We start from the raw sequence: 21,581 nt of genomic DNA on the forward strand, positions 1-21,581 counted from the left end.
TCAGAGGTGTAAGAGCCCCCCCCCCCCCCCCCCCCCCCCGCATGTTGAAATTACAGCATTGTGATGCTAAAGCTAGCACGGTCGTAACGCATCCCCATGAAAGCTTTGCCTCAGCTCAAATTGACATGTACGAGGGTTGATAGGGGTTTTGCAGACTCGTTGACGAATAGAGTGGAAGACAAATTGCTCACAGCCACAATTCCAATGCTTGGGCGTTGCAATGCTTTGTTAGCAAGCTCTCAATCTAGCCTACCGAGCTGGCAATGCAGCGCTGGCAAAAATGTTGCTATAGCATTTTAGCTAGGAATGGGTTGCTGGGGTAAATGCCCCTCCACAAGTTGCCTACCCTAAGAGAGGATCCATGATAGACCATTTTTTTCTTTTTTAAAACACACCCACCCGTGACCCTATTCAGGCGCACCTAGCCTTGGACCGTTGTGGTTAACTCATGCACCCGTCGTCCACGGGAGGCCCAGCTTCCAATTTGGACAGGCGACTGAGGACTTGAAGCCCTGAAGCAACGTGAAAATAGCTTGAATGTTTTGCACCTGCTCGTGGGAACGCTTTTGTAGCGTCGTCGGAGTCTTAGCTACAGATCAGTAATTCACCTAAGAAGCACGGCTGACTGCTGTGGCAAAATTGAAGCAAAGTATTGGTTATAATCTCTTCGAAATCCCTTCACAGAGTGCCTCTTTTCACGCTTAACATCACTCGAATCCCGGATGTTAGCAAGAGCGAATTCCGGATGTTAACGGGAGCAAAAGTTGCAACCTATCAGCTATTCTTTGCCTCTCGTGACATTTGGAGAGTGCAAATTCCCCTCTTGGGAATAATGCCCCAAAGCACTAAGCCAAAGATTGATAATTTGATCCTATTTTCTCTAAATGTGATAGCACTGCATGTAGGAAGAAGCTCTTTGTTTGCTCCACAAGATTCGATGACATAGCGAGCGATAGCTTGCTCGCAGAGCAAGATCTCTTTCGAAATTTACTCAACCCCATCATCGATAGTAGCAAAGACTGCATCACACGCCTTTGCTTCTATGGATGATCTGGTTGAGTATGCAGGACGTGGCGTGTTTGAGAGCTTTTTGCTCTTGTTTATTGTTTTCGGCGACAGGAAAGTTTTGGCAGAGATGACGGAGGAGTGCTGTTGTAAGCTTGCAAATCTGCGTGCGACAATAGCAAGACCGGTAGCAGAAGTTTTTGCGATTTTGCAGTTCCTCACTACCCATTCGCGACACTGCAGCGACGGCTGCCTTTCTTCTTCCCGCAGTTACGAACCCATTTGTCACCAACACACTCAGCTTTCCTTTCGTCCCAGCAATTGCCAGCTTACAAACCACCATTTCAAATTTTTGTCTTTCAGTCTTGCAGCTCTTCAGAGTATTGCTCTTTTTCACACGATATGTATATGGGCGATGCTTATCGACCCAATGGAAGCAGGGGGCCGGACGTAGATGAAAGACGGTCAATGGAGCTCGTTCTCTTGCATGGGACATTGGAAGTGTCGATCGTTTCAGCAGATATGTTACCGAATATGGATGCGCTTTCTGAGGGTTTGAGGAAATGCCTGACTTTGTATGATCAATGTGAGACTGCTTCTGCAGCTGCTCGCACAAAGATTACTAGCGATCCTTATGTGTGTGTGGTGCTCCAAGATGCAACTGTAGCAAGAACTAGTGTTATCAGCAATACTACATCTCCTGTTTGGGACGAGCACTTTGTAATTCCGGCGGCTCATAAAGTTGCGTACTTGGAGCTTGTCGTCAAAGATAACGATATATTAGGGGCCCAATTCATTGGGGAGGTGAAGATACCAGCAAAGCTGCTGTTATCTAAAAAGCATGAAGAGGCACAGGGTTATGATTTGTACACAAAAGATGGACAACGTTTGAAATCTGCTAAGCTACGATTGTCTTGGAGATATCGTGCAGTCGAAGAAGATCAGGGATACAAAGTTGGGGTTCGAGGATACAAAGTTGGGGTTCCAAACACTTACTTTCCTCTGCGCAAAGGTGGACGGCTAACACTCTACCAAGATGCTCATGTACCAGACCATGCTTTACCAGAAATAAATCTTAACGGGGGTGTCAACTTTAAACAAGGTAAATGCTGGGAGGATATCTGCCGAGCTATCTTGGATGCACAATGTCTGGTGTGCATTGCTGGGTGGTGCGTTTCTACGAGGGTAAGCTTGGTTCGAAAAGCTGATCAGACTGGGCACGAGGCCGCTTGCAAAAACCTGGGAGAGTTATTAAAGCAGAAGGCACAATCTGAGACTAGCGTGCTACTTTTAGTATGGGATGACAAAACATCACATTCTGTCATAAGAAACGTAAGCCTATCTTTTAACATTCTTCACCAAATTTTTAATGCTTGCTGTTTTTTTGCTACTCTTCGGTACCGGTTTAGTTTAGTTTTGACAAATTTATTATATTTTTCCCCCACTCCCTTATTTTAATATTTATTTATTATTTTTAAATTTAAAATAAACTAAAAAATGAACGAGTAAAAAAATAAAGACAATAATTGTTTCCTTGTTTACAGTGGTGTTTCTTATGTGTACGGTTGTTCTCTTGTGTTAGCATTAGTTGTTGCCCCCTCTCCGTGTTGGGGTGGAAATTTATCTTAATGTAATCTCTTTCTCTCTCTCTCTCTCTCTCCCCCGCATTTTCTATTCTTATTTTCTGCTTTGTTTCTTATTGAAGTTCTTGTTATTTGGTTGGGATTAGAAAAGCTAGTAAGCACTGGGTTCACCCAAGAGATTTTGGAATCTTTCAAATCCCAAATGGCAGCTTATGCTTGGGTACTAATGAGAACATAAGTGTAGCTTTGCTTACCAAGTTATTTTTATTTTTTATTTTTCTCGTTTACTCATAATCTTGTCTAAAGTTGCTTTCAAGCTCCCTTATATCCGTTGTGCTTTCGCTTGTTCTATAAAAAAAGTTAATTTGTAAGATTGGATATGTTTTGGTCTTATGAAGGTATTATTTTCTATCATCTTAGCGGACATGCAAGTTCTATAAGAATTTTTGTTCAAGTGGTGGCCAGTTGCCGTGCTTAAATGATTTATCTTTTGAGGGTGTGTATGATGCAGCAGTTACGTTATCAAATATCTTTGAGTTCTTGAATAGGTTTAGTGAGTGTGCTTGGTGAGTCTCTTGTTTCTTTAGTTTGCTTTGTTGTAACTTCTTCAATGATGTTTGCCCTTTTTTTATGCTCTTACCCTCCTTGTTAGTCTAGTCTGGCTGAGTTTCTCATTTGAATGTGTGTTGTTTTTCTCTGGGATTGCTAAGCTTTTCTTGTTTGCTTCCTCCTCATCGTTTCCTTCCTTTTCTGTTCCCTGTCGATCTTTTTGTTCTTTGTTGCGGTTATTTGGGTCCTTATTGGACAAAGGGCTTCTTGTGTAGTCTCTTGGAAGGTTCTTGGTGTGAGGTGTTAGAAAACAATGGGTATGCACAACGGAAGGCTAATAGAGCGCCCATGAATTCACACAGAGGTGTTAATATGGAATCCAAATCTTCTTTACTTATGTGTACTTAACATACATGTGCAGTAAATAAATGAGCAATGCACAGGAGAGATGTAGATCCAACAAAACTTATATTTCTGTCCACAATAGACACAATACAAAATGTACGCCCAGTGTCTCACCCACTAGTAGCAGAGTGCTATCTAGATGTGGACCCCTATGCACAATCAAACGGTCGTTCTCCTACCTCCGTGGCACTCTCAAGACACTCGGCCCGTGTGCTCCCAATGAGCTTAGGTGGGCCTCGTTGTTGTGCCCTACAAACACAACTCCAAGCCATCCCTCTTGGACAGCCAGGTGTGAGGTAAAGAATGCCTAGAAGACTTGACCTCCTGAGTGCTTGCTTGAGAGCTCAGTGAGAGTTCATGGTCCAGGTTATCTGGAGATATTATTGGGATTTCATGTCTCGAGATGGTTCCTTTGTTGCGGAGCTTGCCAGAGGAAGGACAGGTTGAAACAGACCCTGAGAGCATGGTGCCTGGAAGACCCCAGGTGGTTCACTCATTAGGAGGGGGACAGCTGGAAGATGGTGGCATCTGGATTGCTCGAGTTCGAAGGCGGGAACGTGACTGAAGGTAGTAGTGCCATCTGGTGCTACCTTGGATGGACCTGTGTACTAGGATGGTTTGCTTGTGCAGGACCGGACCTAGAGGAGTGGGAACCACTGGTTGAAAAGCCAGGAACGAGAATCGACACCAAATTGTTCCAGAGGTTTCATCATGGGAGCTGTTGGGGCAACGTCATTGATGTGTTGGCATTGGGCTGAGATGTGTTGGTGAGAGGGGGTGTTGGGAAGGTCACCTCCCCATCTGTAAGCACCCAAATGCGGAGAGCATGGGGGAGGGAGACCTCGGGCATTTGCCCAGAGAAAAGAAAGGAAAGAAGGGGCTGCCACATGGACAGTATGATGGCTGTCATGTGGGCAGCACATCTGAAAACATGCTTGGCAATGGAAGGGCTTTTTGGAGGGAAGATCTAGCAGAGGTAGATCCAAAGGCTGTCCACGGGGACACCTCCATACAGCTAAATCCTCCATGCACTCAAGGAATGTGATCCCGGTAGGGGTGTAGATACCATCTTGAGGCCTTTAACACTGCTCCACATGACCTACAACCTTGACACACTGAAATGCAACATCCTCAAGGATATCATTTGTAGACTTAGAAAATTTGTACCTAGAATGAACAACAATGATCAAGGCATTGCCATCTAAACGTCGTAGTCCTCTAACCTAAAGAGGGATACTTAACCTTGTATAGGCCCCAAGCCAAGTAGATCGTAAATGAAGGCCCGTCACTGCATGAACCCAATCTATGGGTAGGAGTCTATGATCATCTAAAAGGTTTTGGAAATCCTTACAAGAACCCACAGAGGAAGCATGACCTCTCTCGTAGACAGGAGCAGACTTCTTCCTTGGCTGATCCCTCTCAGAGCTCTATCACGGAGTTCTTTCAGCCAGATCACATGGACCCCCACGAGACGAGGCCTCGACATGACCGTGACCCGGAGCTTGTGACCCGATAGCTCAGACAGAGGGTTGACACACAAATCACGATTGGGGACATCCACTCCTTGTTTAGAGTCGGCGGAGCCCGACCGACAGGGGTCACAGTAGGCTTGGTTAGACGCAGAGCTACGACCAAGAGACGTGCCAGGACTGCACCTTTGAGTGGCCGACAACACTCTATTGCCGACTTCATGCCTCCATTGCGTCATCCATCTTGATGTCGTGCTGCTGCTGCTGATGATGATGTTGATGATGATGCTGAGATTGATATATAGTTGACCATCGACATGACTATGTTGTACTTAGGACTTAGTACTGCCATTCTGCATTTTTTGCATTTTGCATTGGTGTGGATGCTCGTTTAGTAGCTCCACTACCACAGCTCGTTTGTATCAGGTTTTTCACAGCCCATAGACCCATTGGTCTTCTGAAGACTTTAGGCCATTTGAACGTTGATCACATTATTTTTAAATCTAACTTGTTTTAAATGTAAAGCTAGGGTTATTTCTACTTCATTGTTCGCCTTGAACATCTCCTTAAGTGCTTTCCATGCATCAGCTAACGTACCGGCTAGCTACAATGTGAGGAAGGATAGTGTCTGCAGTAGTGTTGATGACAATCATGAAGGCCTCTTCATCCCGCACTACCCAATCTTGCAATGCAACTAAATCTGTTCTAGTATCACCGCCCCAAAGGTATCATTCATGTCTTCTGGTCTCAACTCTCTCCAATTAGAAATTTGCCTAACTCCTCTAAAAACCAAGTGGCTCCAAATCTTCCAAAGAGGATCGTTGGACCCATCAAGATTTCCAATCTCCTTGCAGTCAAGGATCCGCAACCTGCTAGCCATCCTTTTGAGTTGGGAGTTCATTCACCATATCGTGTTCACGAAAGCTCTCATCTACACTAAAACGAATTGTGGAAGCACAATGATTCAGTTAAGTACTCTCACGAGGGCGCTCTTCCCCATTGGAGGGCCAATTGGCATTCAAATTCTGCATGCATTGCACACATTTGCATTCTTGAGAAGGCTGGTTTTTCACACTATAAGCTTTGATTTGTGTATGGATTCTGATTCTTAGCTAGAGAATGTTTTGATACAAAGTTTGTCCACTTGTCTAGATTTGTAATGCTCCTTATGCAGCTCTTAGCCTTGTGATTTACCACACTCTTTCAGTACATTTTTGTGCTTTGCTTGTAGAAATTATGCTGATTTGTATCTTTTGAATGTGCAGAAAGGAATAATGAAGACCCATGACGAAGAAACTAGAAGTTTCTTTAAGCATTCTCGAGTTCACTGTTTGCTTGATCCTCGTTATGCTGACACTAAGCTGAGCTGGGTTAAGCAACAGGTGACATTTTTCCCATCTGTTTTGTAAAGATTTGTAAAATTCTCAGGTATATGTATTAGAATTTTAGTGCTTAAATATTTTCATTTTAATGTGATATTATTTGGTGCTGAAATACTATGTATGGGTGAGATCCATAACCATTTTGCTGCAAAAATATATGAATGCATGTTCTATTTCAGCAGGATGGTGGCGTAATTTTCCTCGTTATAAAAATTGTAGTAGACATGTCCATTTCGTATATGTTCAAGCATAGAGCACACATGAACCTCTCATGAACCACAAAACCCATGAACTCCAAAGAAAGAAGACTCCGCTTTGCAAATCACTACACGCTGCACTATATTTTGAAGGAAAACACACAACTCATAGGGAGAACCCCCAGAGGCTTAGAGAGAAATATCTCTTCCAATCAAACCGGACAACTAGTGCCCAGTGAACCGCTGAAAGTGGCCTTGGTACAAAAATCGACCTCTTCTCCACAACCTGCTTCCACAAGTTTGTGCAAACTTCACAAACAACTGCTCCTAATAATGTGAAACCTCTGGCATGAACTGGCAACAGCCCACAAGCTAGCAGCCTTCAGAAACAACGGAAAGCTCTTGGCTGCACCAAGATGCTCTTCACCACAACAACTGGAAACCTGTGCCAACCTTGGCACAAATCTCAAAACACCTGCCAGTCCTTGTAGAAGTGATAATTTTTGCTATCAAAGTCAGATTGTCACACTCTAAATACCAAAATTGTAGAGCTAGAACTGCTCTACAACTTCTTTGAGATAACAAGTCGAAATTGTTAGAAATGTCCCAACAGAGGGTACGATAGCGGAAGATTGATAGTATTGCCTAGGAGCTCACATAGTGTGGTGTGGGGTGTGGAATCACAGACTTCTTAACGTAATGTGCAAAGATGTGCAAGCCAGTAAATAGACAATGCTCAGAAACAAATATGGAAGCAACTCTTTATATTTCCGTCCGTCCACAAAGTAGGACAGGATACAATACCAAAAGGTTCTCCTACTAGATATCAAGCACTTCTAGATCTCTGAGCCCGCGTGCTCCACCTTGAGCGTATGTAGACTCTCTGTCCAGAGTGTTCTTCTCTACCTTGCTGCCCTGAGTGTCAGCCTAGGTAGGCATCCCCTGCCAAGCTTTTTCTGCAGCACACAGGTCCTCTTGGTCCTTATGAATGTAGGCCCCAAGATATCTGTTCCACTGCTCCAACCTGCTTGTGAATGGCTGCTCCAGAAGATGATGATCTCAGCAACCTTCTGCCCTAGAAGACAGTCTAGGTTCAGCCTCTCCTTGGAGCTAAGTCTGCAGCAACACCTCTCTCCTTCACTTCCTGTGTAGAGGCCCAAGGATGGTGGATATGCTGCTCCTTTCTGCTCCTCCCAAAGCTGCTTTGCTGGATGTGTAATGGAGGCCCAAATGCCCCCTTTTATAGGCCCAAAGGCCCCTGAAGAATGGTCGACCCAGCCGGGGGATAAACCGACCCCCTCTGGCTGTCTTGGTTGGCTGGTCCAACCCTAACCAGCCGACCTGCTGGTCGGCCTGGTTGGCTGGCTCAACCAGCCCTATATAAGGGCCCTAGCCAGGCCCTTTTGGGCTGCTGCTAGGCTGTCCTTTGTTGCTGCTGGAGACCTTCTTGCAGGCTGTACACCTGCCCACAGACCCCCGCCATGCTGCAGCCCTTTGCCGGCACCACGTCCTGCCCATACACCTTCCGTACACTGCCCTGCAGCAGCCTGTACAGATCCGTATAGTGGCTGACGTCATTGCGCCTTCGATCCTTGATGGAGATGCTGCGCAAATCTGCTCTGCTCTGTCCTTGACAGTCACCTAGCCATTCTCTGCCAGATCTGCCCTCAAGGCAAGCTTCCTTCTGCCAGGTACTCTCCTTTCTTTGTGTGAGGTGCTGCCCATGTGGCAGCTCCCTCCCTCTCTCTTTTCCTAGGTTCACCCCCCCCATGCTCTCCTCGTATGGGGGCTTACAGAAACGGAGGTGATCATTCCAACAGAAATTTGGTGTGTAACTCTAGATATGGTCGCTGCATGCCTCGTCAGTCTTTCAAAACTGCATGTATAAGTTTCCTTGGCTCTCATGGCTCTCTAGCGCAACCAGCTTTCAAAAGTAGCCCCCCTAGGACCGTGCAATCAGTTGCCTCTTGCAAAAAACAAATCCCTCAGCTTTCTGGCGCAATCTAGCTCTCAAAAACAGTCCCCCTAGGACCTCCCAGTCATCACCTCTTGCAAAAAATGAACTCTCTCAACTTTCTGGTGTTAGATTCCTCTAAAGGTAGCCTCTACATGCAAAAAACGACCTTTACCTCTATTTTAAGCTACAAAGCACCCATGCAGACTCTAGGCCTCCAATTTTGCAAAAGATCCACCCCTCAGTCTCCATTGCTAGCATCCCATGCAATTAGCTGCCAATTTCCAAGATCCACAATCAGATGTGTGCTCGTGATCAGGGTCTCTCCACAAGATCATATTAGGAAAATCATGATTAAAAGCAAAACCTAAAACTCTTATAGGTTCCTTATTGCTATGTCCTAACTCTATGTCTAGAGCTAATCCACACTAGCCTAGACGTGTGCTTAGCAGTGCTAATCCCATGTACATAGCGGTGCTCGTACATGTGAGATATAATATGATATGATACAGTTGATCTCATCTCATGGCACTAGGGGGAACGGGGCATCCAAGCTGTAATGAAAGAGAGGGAGTCGATCCGTCTGAATACCCTAGTTAGTAAACCATGTAGATATACCGACAATTGTTGCATTCCCTGCACACGGGGTCTGAACCAGAAGAGGTGGAGCTATGTGTTACGTCAGCCATAATCTCGGAGTCGACTGGTGCAATTATGGTGAGACGGGAAACCAAGAGGGCTTGACACTACAATGGTGGACGTAATTAAGTGTGGCTAGGCATTAAAGAGGGATGCCAAGAAGAGGTAAAGACTAAGGTCCCCTAGAAGGACACTTGGCATCTAAAAGTCCACATGGCATGCAGTGGGCTAGGAGGGTGGATTCTAGAGGGAGCCAAAAAAGAAAGGAGGTTTGGGAGAGAGGACCTCAAAGACGTGGGGGGAGACTCCAAAAAGAATCTGTGGCTGGGTGGACTAGTAGAAAAAGAAGCCCTCGAGGTCTGGGGACCTGTATCAGATGCTGCATTTCAGGTCATCATGTATCTGTACCGAGTCAAGGAGTATGGGGATTACACCTTTGGGCGTAGCAGGATACCATGGCTAGCATTGTCCTCTTCTATGGCACTAGCAGCAGGGGGAGACCAGAGGTGTTGGCATGCACGCACAGAGAGATGGTTTGAGGGACTAGGGCTCCACATGGACAGACTACCTCCATTCCAGTACAGCATGGATGCTCCGTTCTCTCCCCTCCTGTCACACGAGGTCAACTAGGTTATCCGTGAGGATCTACTACAACTACACACATTCCGGACTTGGTTGGGCCCGAGTGATCTTCCAATGAAGATGGGCTTCTACAGAGATCACTTACATATCACAATGGAGGGTTTCATCGATCCACCAAGATACACGCAGATTCACCTACCCCACTCGCTGAGGATCTCTCTGGGGTAGTTCCGGGTCTCTTCACACAGACTTCGTATCGAGAGCAGCAGAGCAGAGCGGTTACCCATCGAGAGGCGCATATGCACGCTATGTGACATGCAAGAGGTTGAGACAGAGGAGCATTTCATCTTCAGGTGTCCTGTTTACTATGAGATCCGAGGGTGTTTCTATTGCCTCTTTAAAGATAGTTATGGGGTTTTGGCCCGTTTCCTCTCCTACCCAGACCAACGGTGTTTGGCTGGTTTCATTCATGAGGTGCTTAGACATCGCGAGAAGATACTCCGAGCACGGAGACAGGAGCAGACTTCTTTCTCGACTGATACCTCTTAGAGCTCTATCATAGAGTTCTTTCAGCCAGATCACATAGACCCCCACGAGATGAGACCTTGACATGACCGTGACCCGTTTCTGTGACCCGACAGCTTAGACGGAGAGTTGACACATAGATCATACTTGGGGACATCCCCTTCTTGTTTAGAGTCGGAGCCCGACCGACGGGGGTCACAGTAGCCTTGGTTAGACGCAGAGCTACGACCAGGAGACGTATCAGGACTGCACCCTTGAGGGGCCGACAGCGCTCTATTGCTGACCTCATGCCTCCACTGCCTCATCCATCCTAATGTCCTACTGCTGATGATGATGCTGAGATTGATATATAGTCGACTATCGACATGACTATGTTGTACTTATGACTTAGTACTGCCATTTTGCATTTTTTGCATTCTGCATTGGTGTGGATGCTTGTTCAGTAGCTCCACTACCGCAGCTCATTGTATCAGGTTTTTCACAGTCTCATAGACCCATCAGTCTTCCGAAGACTTTAATAAACTTTCTTTCAGGTCTTCTTCCTCTCCTCTTATGACAGCAATTTTGAAAGCTTGGATCAACTTCAAAAATACTCTTCGGAGAGTTCCCCAAACTTCTCTGGAAGAGATTGATAGGCAGCCTATCATGTGAAATGATAGCATACTCGATGAGCATGGTAGACACTTGGCCATTCACATTACATACAGTGGTCTAGATGGGAGAGAGGCCCCACCTCCTCCGTAGGATAGTGGAAAGCTTTCAAAGAGCTTTCAGAGGACTGTGAAATGCAACTAGTAAGTCGTATGCAGGGAGGATTCAATAAATTGATGTAGCCATTCTCGTGGATTGGATGGCGACGGATGATATGCCTATATCGTGTTCTACTTTGGATGGGAGCTTTTACAGGTTCATGCATTCCAGGTCAAAGTTATTGCTTTACCATGATCACACGAGGATGCCTTGGTTTTGATGTCCAGGTGGAAGGCAGGCTATAGACTAGAGATTGCATTTCAGCCTATCAGGGTGATTGACTTTGTGGAGCATGGCTCGAATTTTCAGTAGTATCTAGACCCCGGCCCAATTCTCTTGGCCTTGGGTTCATGGAGATTGTGGCTCTATCGTGGAGTCCCTATAAAGCATTTGCAGTGGGATCCTTGGGAGTGGGAATGGATTGATGAAGGGCATCGAGAGAAGCCCTCCCCTTATTTTGCTACATTGTAAGTAATGACAGGAGGTTTCAGGTCAATTGCAGAATAAACTAAAGATAGGTACCCAAAGCAAGTGGCTGCACCTGCTCCCGAGCTGCTCCACCCCCTCCCTTGCCTCAGCCGTCTCCTCCTCCCACCTTCTTCCTCCGCTTGCAGCCCCCCTGCCTTCTGCCATCTCCTTCGCCTCACGCTTCTCCACCCCCCCACCTTCTCTTCCTCCACCCCCCGCCATCTCCTCTTCCGCCGCCTGCCTCCTTCCCTTCTTCGCCTCCCGCCCTCTCTGCCCCCCGCCTTCTCTTCCTCCACCTCTTGCCTTCTCCTCTTCCACCCCCCCGCCTCCTTCCTTCGCCTCCTTCCACCCGCCTTCATTACGCCTCCAGCCCACCACCCCTCCGCCTCATCTCGCCTCCCTCTCCTACGCCTCCACCCTACCTCCATTCCACCTCCCGCCACCTTCTCACTTCCCTCCCGCCTCCCTCCTCTGTTGCCTCCCCTCCACCCTTATTCTGCCCCTCCCGCTCTTCTTCACCCGTCCGCCCCTCCTCCCTTTGCTGGTGGTGCTATGCATAGGCCGCAAGCTCCCCTAGCTCCGTGGGAAGCCTTTTGGTGCTGCCCGTGGAGCTTGTGTATGGTGTAAACTCGCCTCTTCCAGGAGGTGTTTCTTGGGAAGCAGCCCGAGCTGCTCCTAGTCCGACATTGGGCCGGTACCGGACCTCGTGAGCCCTTGGAGCAGCTGCAAAATACAGTCCCCTTTTTTTTTTCCTTTTTTGAGTTTCTTGGAGCCCTTAGGGTTGGTTTTCCCTTTTTCTTTTTCCTCCCTTCCCTGCAGCAGCGGTGAGTTTTGTGCTTTGTTTCGGAGAAAAAAGAAACCTTGGTGGTGACCCTTGGTCTGGCTAGAGGGGCTCTATGGCAGCACCCTCGAATCCCACAGCCTTAAAAGGTCATTCTTTCTCCAGTTGACAAGCAACAGATGCAGCATGCAGTTCAGTCCCTCCAGGACAAGGTAGTCGTGGAAAGAATTGTGGGCCTCACACCTACAAGGAGACAGGTGAGAGAGTGGATGCAGGTGAGCTTGACACTAGCGGGCGACCACATTCAGGAGGTCACCATCTACGAAAGAGGCATCTTCCTCATCTAGTTGAGCTCCCCTGCTACAGCTTTGACACTTGTGGAGCAGAGCCCCATCCTTCTTGGCCCGCATTTGGTATACCTCTTCCCCTGGTACCATGGCTTTACAGCGGAGGACATGGATATGACCCACTATGTTCCCCGATTCTCGGTGACACTTGGCTTCCCGAGGATCCCAAAGGAATACAGAGCCATCCTCCCGTCCATTGGTAGAGTGTTTGGCACGTTGCTGGAGTTCTCGCCAGATTCGAGAGCATCAGTGGTAGCAGATGACTATGTCCCCAGGATCAAACTGGTGTTTGAGAGCCCAGAGTCCCTCCTAGAGTTGATCCTCCTCGAGACCCTTGAGGAGAGTACACTTCATTAGAGAGTGGAGATTTTTGGGTTACCAAACTAGTGTCTTCGTTGCAGGCAGATGGGTCAAGTAGGTTGGATGGGAGAGTCCAGGATTGGGATCCTGAATGTGTATGCCCCAACGTGTAGACATCACCGTTCGACCTTTTGGAGGAGGCTGATAGAGTGTCTTCTAGATATTGACTCTTGGATCGTTGGAGGAGACTTCAACAACCTGGAGTTTGGGGAGGACAAGCAAGGTGGTGCCTCCGCGTCTCTGAGATGCCAGCAGCAGAGCAGAGCACATGGGAATAGTTCCTCTTCACGATCAGTGGCAGAGACACGAGGAGAGAGCGAGAGTTTAACAGGATCCCTGGCAGGCTTCTCTTCTCATTCGGCGAGAGGCGACATGATGGACTATTTGAGAGGCTGGATCACGTCTATGTTGGGGACAGGGCACTCCACAGAGGTCGCTCTACATGGATTTTAGCATGCACCACGATGTTAGACCACTCTCCAGGAATATTACACCTAAGTTGCCTCGCCGTGGTCTTCCCAAAAGGGGGTCCCCATTCGAGAGGATCTACGTAGGATGAGGAGGTTTGGCTGGTTATTGCAGAGATTTGTTAGCAGCCAGAGTTAGTACCTTTCGAGGATTGGGCTGTGGGTGGTAGATGCGAATCAGAGGAGCAGCGAGGAGTTGCAGTCTCACACCCTTAGACAGAGGAGCGCTCTTCAGGAGCGTGAGCGTGCACTGTGATGAGACCTCGCCTCCATAGAAAGGCTCAGGGAGCAGGACCCAGGATCCTGGTGGCTTAGTAACAGATATGAGAGCGCGTGCCTTGAGCTCTAGGACACGCAGGTTCGGCGGGTTGAGCTCTCCTACCACTCCACCCGGGCCCGTTGGGTACAAGGGGATAGGATGATGAAGCAGTTCTTTCAGGCCACTGGACCTCGATTGGCAGGCACGTAGTTACAGCGATTAAAGGATCTGTAGGGCATTATGCACACCGATCCCCAAGAGATTCTAGAGCTGACCATCTACAGCCAACTGTTTCAGACGGAGAGGATGCTTCCAGCTTGCCTTGTGGCCTATGAGCTAGTTTGGGACCATGTTCCGACGATAGTCTCTGTAGGAACAAGAATGGAGATGGATTGTGAACACAAGAGAACAAGAAGTAAACACAAGTGAACTCGAACTGAAATGTTCAACCAAATGAAGTACAAGAGAACAAGAAGTGAACACAAGTGAACTCCAACTGAAATGTTCAACCAAATGAAGTAGAAGTACTTGGTATATATAGTCCAAGTACTAACACACAAAATAGATTAAGTCCTAGTCTATCCTACAACACCATATCATTGTAGATCTCTACAGATCCCCTCTCAATGATATGGCTGAAGTACTATGGAATGATCTCAGAAGTACCTACAGTACCATGGTTGCACAAATTCATCCATATGTTGACATAGCAATCTATGGGAGTACAAAGAAAAAACAATGTCATTTTACAACCCCCCTTGACATTGTTTGAATGTCTCTGACCCCCAAGCCACGTCGATGACGTGAAGAGAGGCACCGACAAGCTTTTCGTGAAGATATCCGCCACATTGCCCTCAGTCGAACAATATGTAAGATCAATTAAGCCATCCTGACCAACCATAATTTGCAGCTAAGGAAATGACACACCGAATGGTAGTCATTTTGGCTACCGGAGCAAAGGTCTCCTCGTAGTCAATTCCTTCTTCCTGAGCATACCTCTTGGCAACAAGACGGGCCTTGTGTTTCTCAACTGTACCATCTGCATGATACTTGACCTTGTAGATCTATTTGGTGCCAACCACATTCTTGCCTATGGGACGATCAACCAAATCCCATGTACCATTCTTCTCAATGGATCTAATTTCTGATTTTATGGCTTCCTGCCATGCGGGATGTCCCTGTGCATCCTCAAAACGCTAAAGTTCAGTTTCAGCTTCCATCACTGTAGTCATCAAGGCAAAATTGACGTGATTCTGAGCACTTTTGGTGCTGGCCCTAGTTCTCCCTAAAGTGGGCCGATCTTTGGCATCTGCAAGAGTCGACCTAGCCCATCTTGGAACTGATCTTTCACCTGTACCGCTGGGAATAGCAACTGGTAGTGCACCCGGAGTTGCATCCTTTGCACAACGGTGATAGTGCTTCCAAATATTGGGCTGTCCTTCACCATGAGCTGGCTGCAAATCTGAAACATTCGAGGGAGAAGCACCCTCAACATGTGGCAACTCAGCTAGAGTTTGAGAGGTAGAGGGAATATCAACTAGAGAACCCAAATCAACTGAAATATCCAAAGGTGTATCATCATATGGAGGCAAATTCTCATTAATGGGCTGCATGCTATCATGTTCAGCAAATAAAACATCCTTGCTTACGACGATTACTTCCCTTGTGGCTGGATCATAAAGCCTGAAGCCTCTACTTTCAGTGCTATACCCCACAAAGATGCATTTAGTGCTCTTATCATCAAGCTTGGATCGATTTTGAGCCACCAAAGCATATGCAACTGACCCAAATACTTTGAAATGATTCACCTTGGGCTTGTAGCCAATGCTTGTGTAGGGCATTTTGTATCAGCCCCAATCCTTTCTTTTTGGCTCTTGAGCTTTTCATGCATTGCATGGTGTATCCCGTATGGAGCTTGCTCTTACGGTTTTCTTTAATACTTAATAGAAGTCTCTTTTTGGGAAATTAAAAAAAAGCTTGTGTAGGGCATCGATTGTGAATATATGTGGCTATAACTATTGCTTCACCCCAAAATGCTTTTGACATTTTTTAAAATTTCAGCATACACCGTGTCATCTCCATGAGAGTCCTATTCTTTCTCTCTGCAATCTAATTGTGTTGAGGTGTGTATGGCACTGTTTTGTGATGTCTCTTTCAAGTACCCTTCGAAGGCATTTGAAGTGTACTCTCCCCCATTGTAGGAATTGAGTGTTCCAATTCTAGAATTGGTTTGATTCTCAGCCAATGCCTTGAAGTCCTTGAACCAATTGAACACTTCAGATTTGCATTTCATGAGAAAGAGCCATGTGAACCTGGAATAATCATCAATGAATGTAACAAAGTAACCTAGGTCATCCTTTTTGAAAGATAGGCGATGTAACTTTCCAAGTGCACACCCTTCACACCCTCTTGAGCGGGCTGCTGTAATTTTGGCAAACCTTCAACCATATTATGATTATGCAAGTATGCCAAAGCTTTGTGATGCGCATGAGCAAACCTGGCATGCCATAAATCACCAGGAGTAGCATACGAGACAGCCAAAGCATGCTGATTATAGGGCTGAGCATCAAGCTTGTAAAGACGCATGTTAGCCTCATAAGAGCCTATAGCCACAATCTCATACCCTTTCTTTGGATCCTTGATCTTGCATTGATCATCTTGAAATTCCACAAGCATGTGCTGATCATGGGACATGGATGGAACTGAAACAAGATTTTTCGTCAAGTCAAGAACATACCAGACATCACGGATATACGTTTTCTTTCCTTAATCCAGAAGGATGGGAACATCTCCCACTCCTGTGATGTCCTGAGATGCATCATTCACACAAGTAACCTGCCTGCCACAAACAGGTTTGATTTCTTCAATCCACTCTTTCTTGTGAGTCATGTGCTTTGGTGCACCACTATCTAGATACCAAGTATCTATGGCAGTAAATGAAGAATTACCAGATGAAGCATGTGAAGCATCATATGCAACTGAATCCCCCCTGGCTCCAAATCTGTCCTGAAATGCAGTAAATACAAAATCGTTTCCCTCTTGTGCAAAATTTGCATGAGATGGTGAAGCATTTGCATTCTCAGTTGGTGCAACATAATTACTACTTGTGCATAGCCTCTTTTTCTCATTGGCAATCCGTTTTCGGATCTCTACAATTTAATGACCAGGCTTCTTGCAATAATTGCATCTGCCTTTCTTCACCTTTGCACCTTTATCTGCATTCCCTGCATTCCTGGGCTGATGGATATGGCTGGTCTTTTTCTGAAAATGACCTCCTGTAGGCTGAAATCTATCCTTTCCTTGAGTAGCAAGTGCTTGCTCACCCTAACTAGAGGAACGGGCAGCATTGGAAGTCCTCGTTTCTTCCTCTAAGAGCAAGCCAACTAACTCATCAAACGAGGGAGGAGCAGCCCTGAGCATGATGGTCAAAGAGGTAACAAATGTGCCATATGAGGGAGCCAGGCTGTTGAGGGTAATAGAGACCAATTTATTGTCTTCTATGTCGTCATCAATGGCTGCGAGCTCATCTCGAATATCAGTAATCTTAGCAATGTGCTCTGAAATAGTTTGACCTTCAAGCATGGACATGTCATTGAGCTTAGTGTTCAAAGCAATGCTTCTTGCTTGATTCTTGGCATTCCACATACTTTTCACATACTTTTATCCCAAGCATTATGTGCATGCTTGCACAATTAATGGTAGACTTGACGTGCAGCTTCATTGATAATGCAATCAAAGACAAAGCTTGGGCATCCCTGCAATCAAATCTCTTCTCATCCTCCATGGGAGCCACTTGGGTAGTAGTAGTAGTAGTAGAAGCCTCAGTGGTAGTGAAAGATGCACTCATGCTAGATCCAGCAGGTCTAGTCTCATCACCATTCACGATGTCCCATTAGCCTTGCCAAGCGACATGAAATTCTTGCCATTGAAAATCACAAGAACTCCTCTGTTCTTGTCCTTCTTTGTTGTATCCATCACCAAGACCTAAAGGGATTCAATAGAACACGAAAACACGCTTCAGCAACAAGCACATCCAGTGACGGTTTTTCGTTCTTGGGTCCTCTACTTCTCGGCTTTTTAAGCTTCTAAGGAACGATTATAATTCGGTTATCAGTATGGCTAGACCACCTTGACATATGCTAGGATTTTTTAATCCTCACGCACGCCTCAACTCTCAAGACCTAGCCGCCGCTCTGATACCAACTGTTGGCAATCAGTGATGCAAGCTGACTAAGTGGTAAATTGATCACCACATAAAATGATAGATACCACACATGAAATGATAGACAAGGAAAAAACGACTTCTATTTATTCGACTAAAAACTCACATAGTATGGGCTTAAGACTCAAGACATTGCTACTCACCCCTATCGGGTTTGTTGTAGCTTACAAGAGCCACAAAGGCTCACAAGACTTGCACTCACAAGAGCGACACCAAAAACCAAAACTTATAGCCACTAAGGCTCCTCTATATCTCCTCAGGTCTACAGACCTTGTTGGAGCTTACACACCGCCTAAAACACACACGTATCTTCTGAGAGAATCACTGCGACCAAGGAAGAGCCAGCAGCCACGACCATCGAGGTCCGCCAAGAGTTGCCATCCCCTCCAGCCAAGACGTAGCACCACCAACTTCATGGAGAGGTCACGAACCGATCGGGGAGAAGCACTCTTCAGGGTGACAAGAGGTCACCACCATAGAATCACGTAGAACGTTGCATGCAATTCTGCCACATGTCAAGTTTCTTTTTGACCCCTTCATCAACCTTAGAGTTGATTAGCTCCCCATGAGAATGTACTGACAATAAACCTCTTCCTACAAAAAAAAAACACTAGCTCACAATGCAACAGCACTTTCTTGCTCAACTGGCATCCAAAAGTGCATACACCTTCAGCCAACACTGGGCCTCAAAATGCACACCACCTGAGCAATAGATTCAGCTGAATATGCAGCCCCAAAACAGTCCCAAATGCACGCACTCAAGCTCTCCAAATGCACCTGTACTCCAAGTACTCTGAAGACTTCTGTGCAAGGCAACCGAATGCACGGGCTGCAAGTATGAACTGGGAGATGCAAGTAGCAAGAGGAAGAGGCTGAAAATGAGCTGATGCAAGGACCAAGAGCTGGAGCTGGAGCAGAGGCTGAAGGCGGGCTTCTGATTGCGGGATGTACATGCAGCCGGTCCGTACAATACGGCACTGTACAGCTCAAATGGTGGGCAGCAAGGCGGGCTATTTGCGAGGCAAATGGTGGGTAGCAGTCCGTACAACAGTACGGAATGTACGGTCTGCTTGATGCGAGCTGTACGGCTTGAGTCGAGGCTAATGAGCAGCAAATGGCGAGGCCAATGGTCTGGGCTGGTGGCGAGACTGATAGGGAGCTGGTCCGGGAGCTGTATGGCCACCAATGCGCACTAATTGAGCAAGAAGCTAAGCTCTCAAGCTCTCTCAAGATGTGGATGAGCTGAAATGAAGTCACCCAGCAACATAACCTTCTTCTCCGCGATAGAAGTGCGATGGGAGCACGTGGGAGAGTGGGAAGGAGGTGGGCTGGATCGATTAGCTCTGATACCACATGTAGGAACAAGAATGGAGATGGATTGTGAACACGAGAACAAGAAGTGTATACAAGTGAACTCCAACTGAAATGTTCAACCAAATGAAGTACAAGTACTTGGTATATACAGTCCAAGTACTGACACACAAAATAGACTAAGTCCTAGTCTATCCTACAACACCATATCATTGTATATCTCTACAGTCTCATGGGAGTTGTGTAGGAGTCTCGAGGAGCCTTTCACGGATCAGGAGCTCTAGGAAGCCCTCAAGGCCCTCTTGACCCAGAAGTGTTTTGGCGAAGATGGCTTGACTCCGGCCTTCTTTTGGAATTTCTGAGAGATAATTTCCACCCCTTTCCACTTAGCTTGCCAGACACGGGATCCCTTCCTCAGTCCCTAAGTTAGGGGTGGATTTGTTTGATCTCGAAAGAGGGAGATAGGTCAGACATTCGGCAATGGAGACCGATCACCTTGCTTGACACCGCATACAAGATCCTCGCTAAGGTCTTGTGTTTGTGGTTGCGGCCTCATCTCACCGACATCATCTACGTGACACGCAGACCGGCTTTGTTAAGGAGCGTAGCATCCTAGACAACATTTTCACGTTTTGGGAGGCAAGGGAGGAGTCACAGCCTTTGGCCATCCTTCTCTTGGATTTTGAGAAGGCTTACGACAGGGTGGAGTGGTCTTTCCTGGAGGGCACTATGCAAGGGTTGGGTTTCTCAGACAGATGGATTAGAGGAGTCTCTTCGCTTTATGCGGGGAGCCTTAGTCAGATGCTTGTCGGTGGACACACGGGCGATGCCTTTCCTCTCTCTTGCTCGGTCCGTCAAGGCTGTCTCCTAGCTCCCTTTCTTTTCCTTTTTGTGGCGGAGGCATTGGGCTAATACTTGAGATTACAGGTGGCGGGCCTCACATGGTTAAGGCTCCCAATCAGACAGGAGGAGGAGTTGCTAGACTCAGAGTTTGCAGATGACACAACCTTGTATGTAGAGAGCACCACAGCGAGCTTGGAGAGAGTCTGGGGATCTATTGCGAGGCCTCGGTTGCACTGATCAACCAGACAAAATCCATCGGTTTCTTCACAACTTGAGGACACACAGGAGATTCGAGAGTGGGGGAGTGCCTTTGGCTTCCGCTGTATACCACGGGGCCAGAAAGGGAGATATCTCGGATGCCAGGTAGGTATTGATATTATAACAGAGCAAGAGATCGCCCGATCCTCAAGATTGTTCGGCGCAAGCTTCTCTATTGGAGCTCGGCAAAACTCTCCCTAGCGGGCCGTGCCTTAGTGGCAAACCAGGTCTTTCTTGCCACGGCCTGGTACATTGCCTCCTGCTAGTGTTTTCACAGAGGGTGCACTGGATAGCTCTGATGTTTGGTTCAGAATTTTTTTTGGGCAGGATCAGACTGCACGAGGAATACCAGAGCCCAGGTCGCTTGGCAGACGGTGATCATGCCGCACGCATTGGGAGGCTTGGGTATCATTGATCCACAGATGCAGAGCAGAGCCCTCTTGGGCAAGTTGGTTGTGCGTGGCCCCACTCTTGGTGCAAAGCCCTGGAAGCTCCTCTTACAACGAGGGCTTCTCAGGAACATCCCACACACGGGGGCAGTGGCAGCAATCTCACATATGGATCTTCTTAGGTACCCCCTTTAGCAAAGTGGCCTCATCAAGTGGCCTCATCCACGGTCAGCCTCGTTGGCAGGGAGGAGTTCGAGCAACAGTCCCTCATGTGGCACCCGTAGATCAGAGATGAGGATGGACGTATGTCGGGACAGCAGACTCACATTGGATGGACATAGTGGGATAGCGGCTTGGCTTGCTCCTTTGGCAGATGGAGTAGATTACCCTTGGAGGCAGAGGCAAGGCTTGGAGCCTTAGTGCATATGCGAGGGGTAGGGCAGTGGATGAGGTAGATTGACCTCACCATCCCTGAGTCTTGGTGGGAGGGACTCCGCAAGCGGATGGACAGCAGTTGGTTGGGTCAGTTTTCTCGAACCGGGGTCCCCTTGTGGATGATGATCCAGCGAGGTAGCAATCAGCCCGGTTTCTTCCGTGTAGGGCCTGGAGGCTTGCTTCAGGCACTCACTGAGAGAGACCCAGAGATGGATGGGAGTCTGGATGGGATTCATTGGCAGATGATCAAGGTTGTGGGCTGGTTGGGGAAGGAATGGCACATTGATCCCCCTAGCATTCTAGAGCAGGATGCCCCCAGATGGCGCCTTTGGCTTTGGGAAGGTAGGCCCTTGAGGGAGGTCGAGTGGGATCCGAGGGAGGTCCAGTGGGATTCGAGAGAG

At 47.2% G+C, this 21,581-nt stretch overlaps 1 protein-coding gene across 2 annotated transcripts in view; it reads left to right on the top strand.

The window, feature by feature from the left end:
• Positions 1-1,033: 1,033 nt before the first annotated feature.
• The window catches only part of LOC147890138 (phospholipase D beta 2-like), a 124,507-nt gene continuing 103,959 nt past the window's right edge, over positions 1,034-21,581 (top strand). For both annotated transcript variants that reach the window (XM_087390179.1, XM_087390180.1), the window contains exons 1-2: positions 1,034-2,337; positions 6,277-6,393. In XM_087390179.1, the coding sequence (XP_087246305.1) occupies positions 1,408-2,337; positions 6,277-6,393 (1,047 nt within the window). In that variant the 5' untranslated portion in view covers positions 1,034-1,407. The remainder of the gene's footprint in view (positions 2,338-6,276; positions 6,394-21,581) is intronic.

This window comes from Dipteris shenzhenensis, chromosome 19 (assembly GCF_047967505.1).
Source record: "Dipteris shenzhenensis isolate YYH24624 ecotype China chromosome 19, Dip_SZ_1.0, whole genome shotgun sequence".
In the NCBI taxonomy this organism is placed as follows: Eukaryota; Viridiplantae; Streptophyta; class Polypodiopsida; order Gleicheniales; family Dipteridaceae; genus Dipteris; species Dipteris shenzhenensis.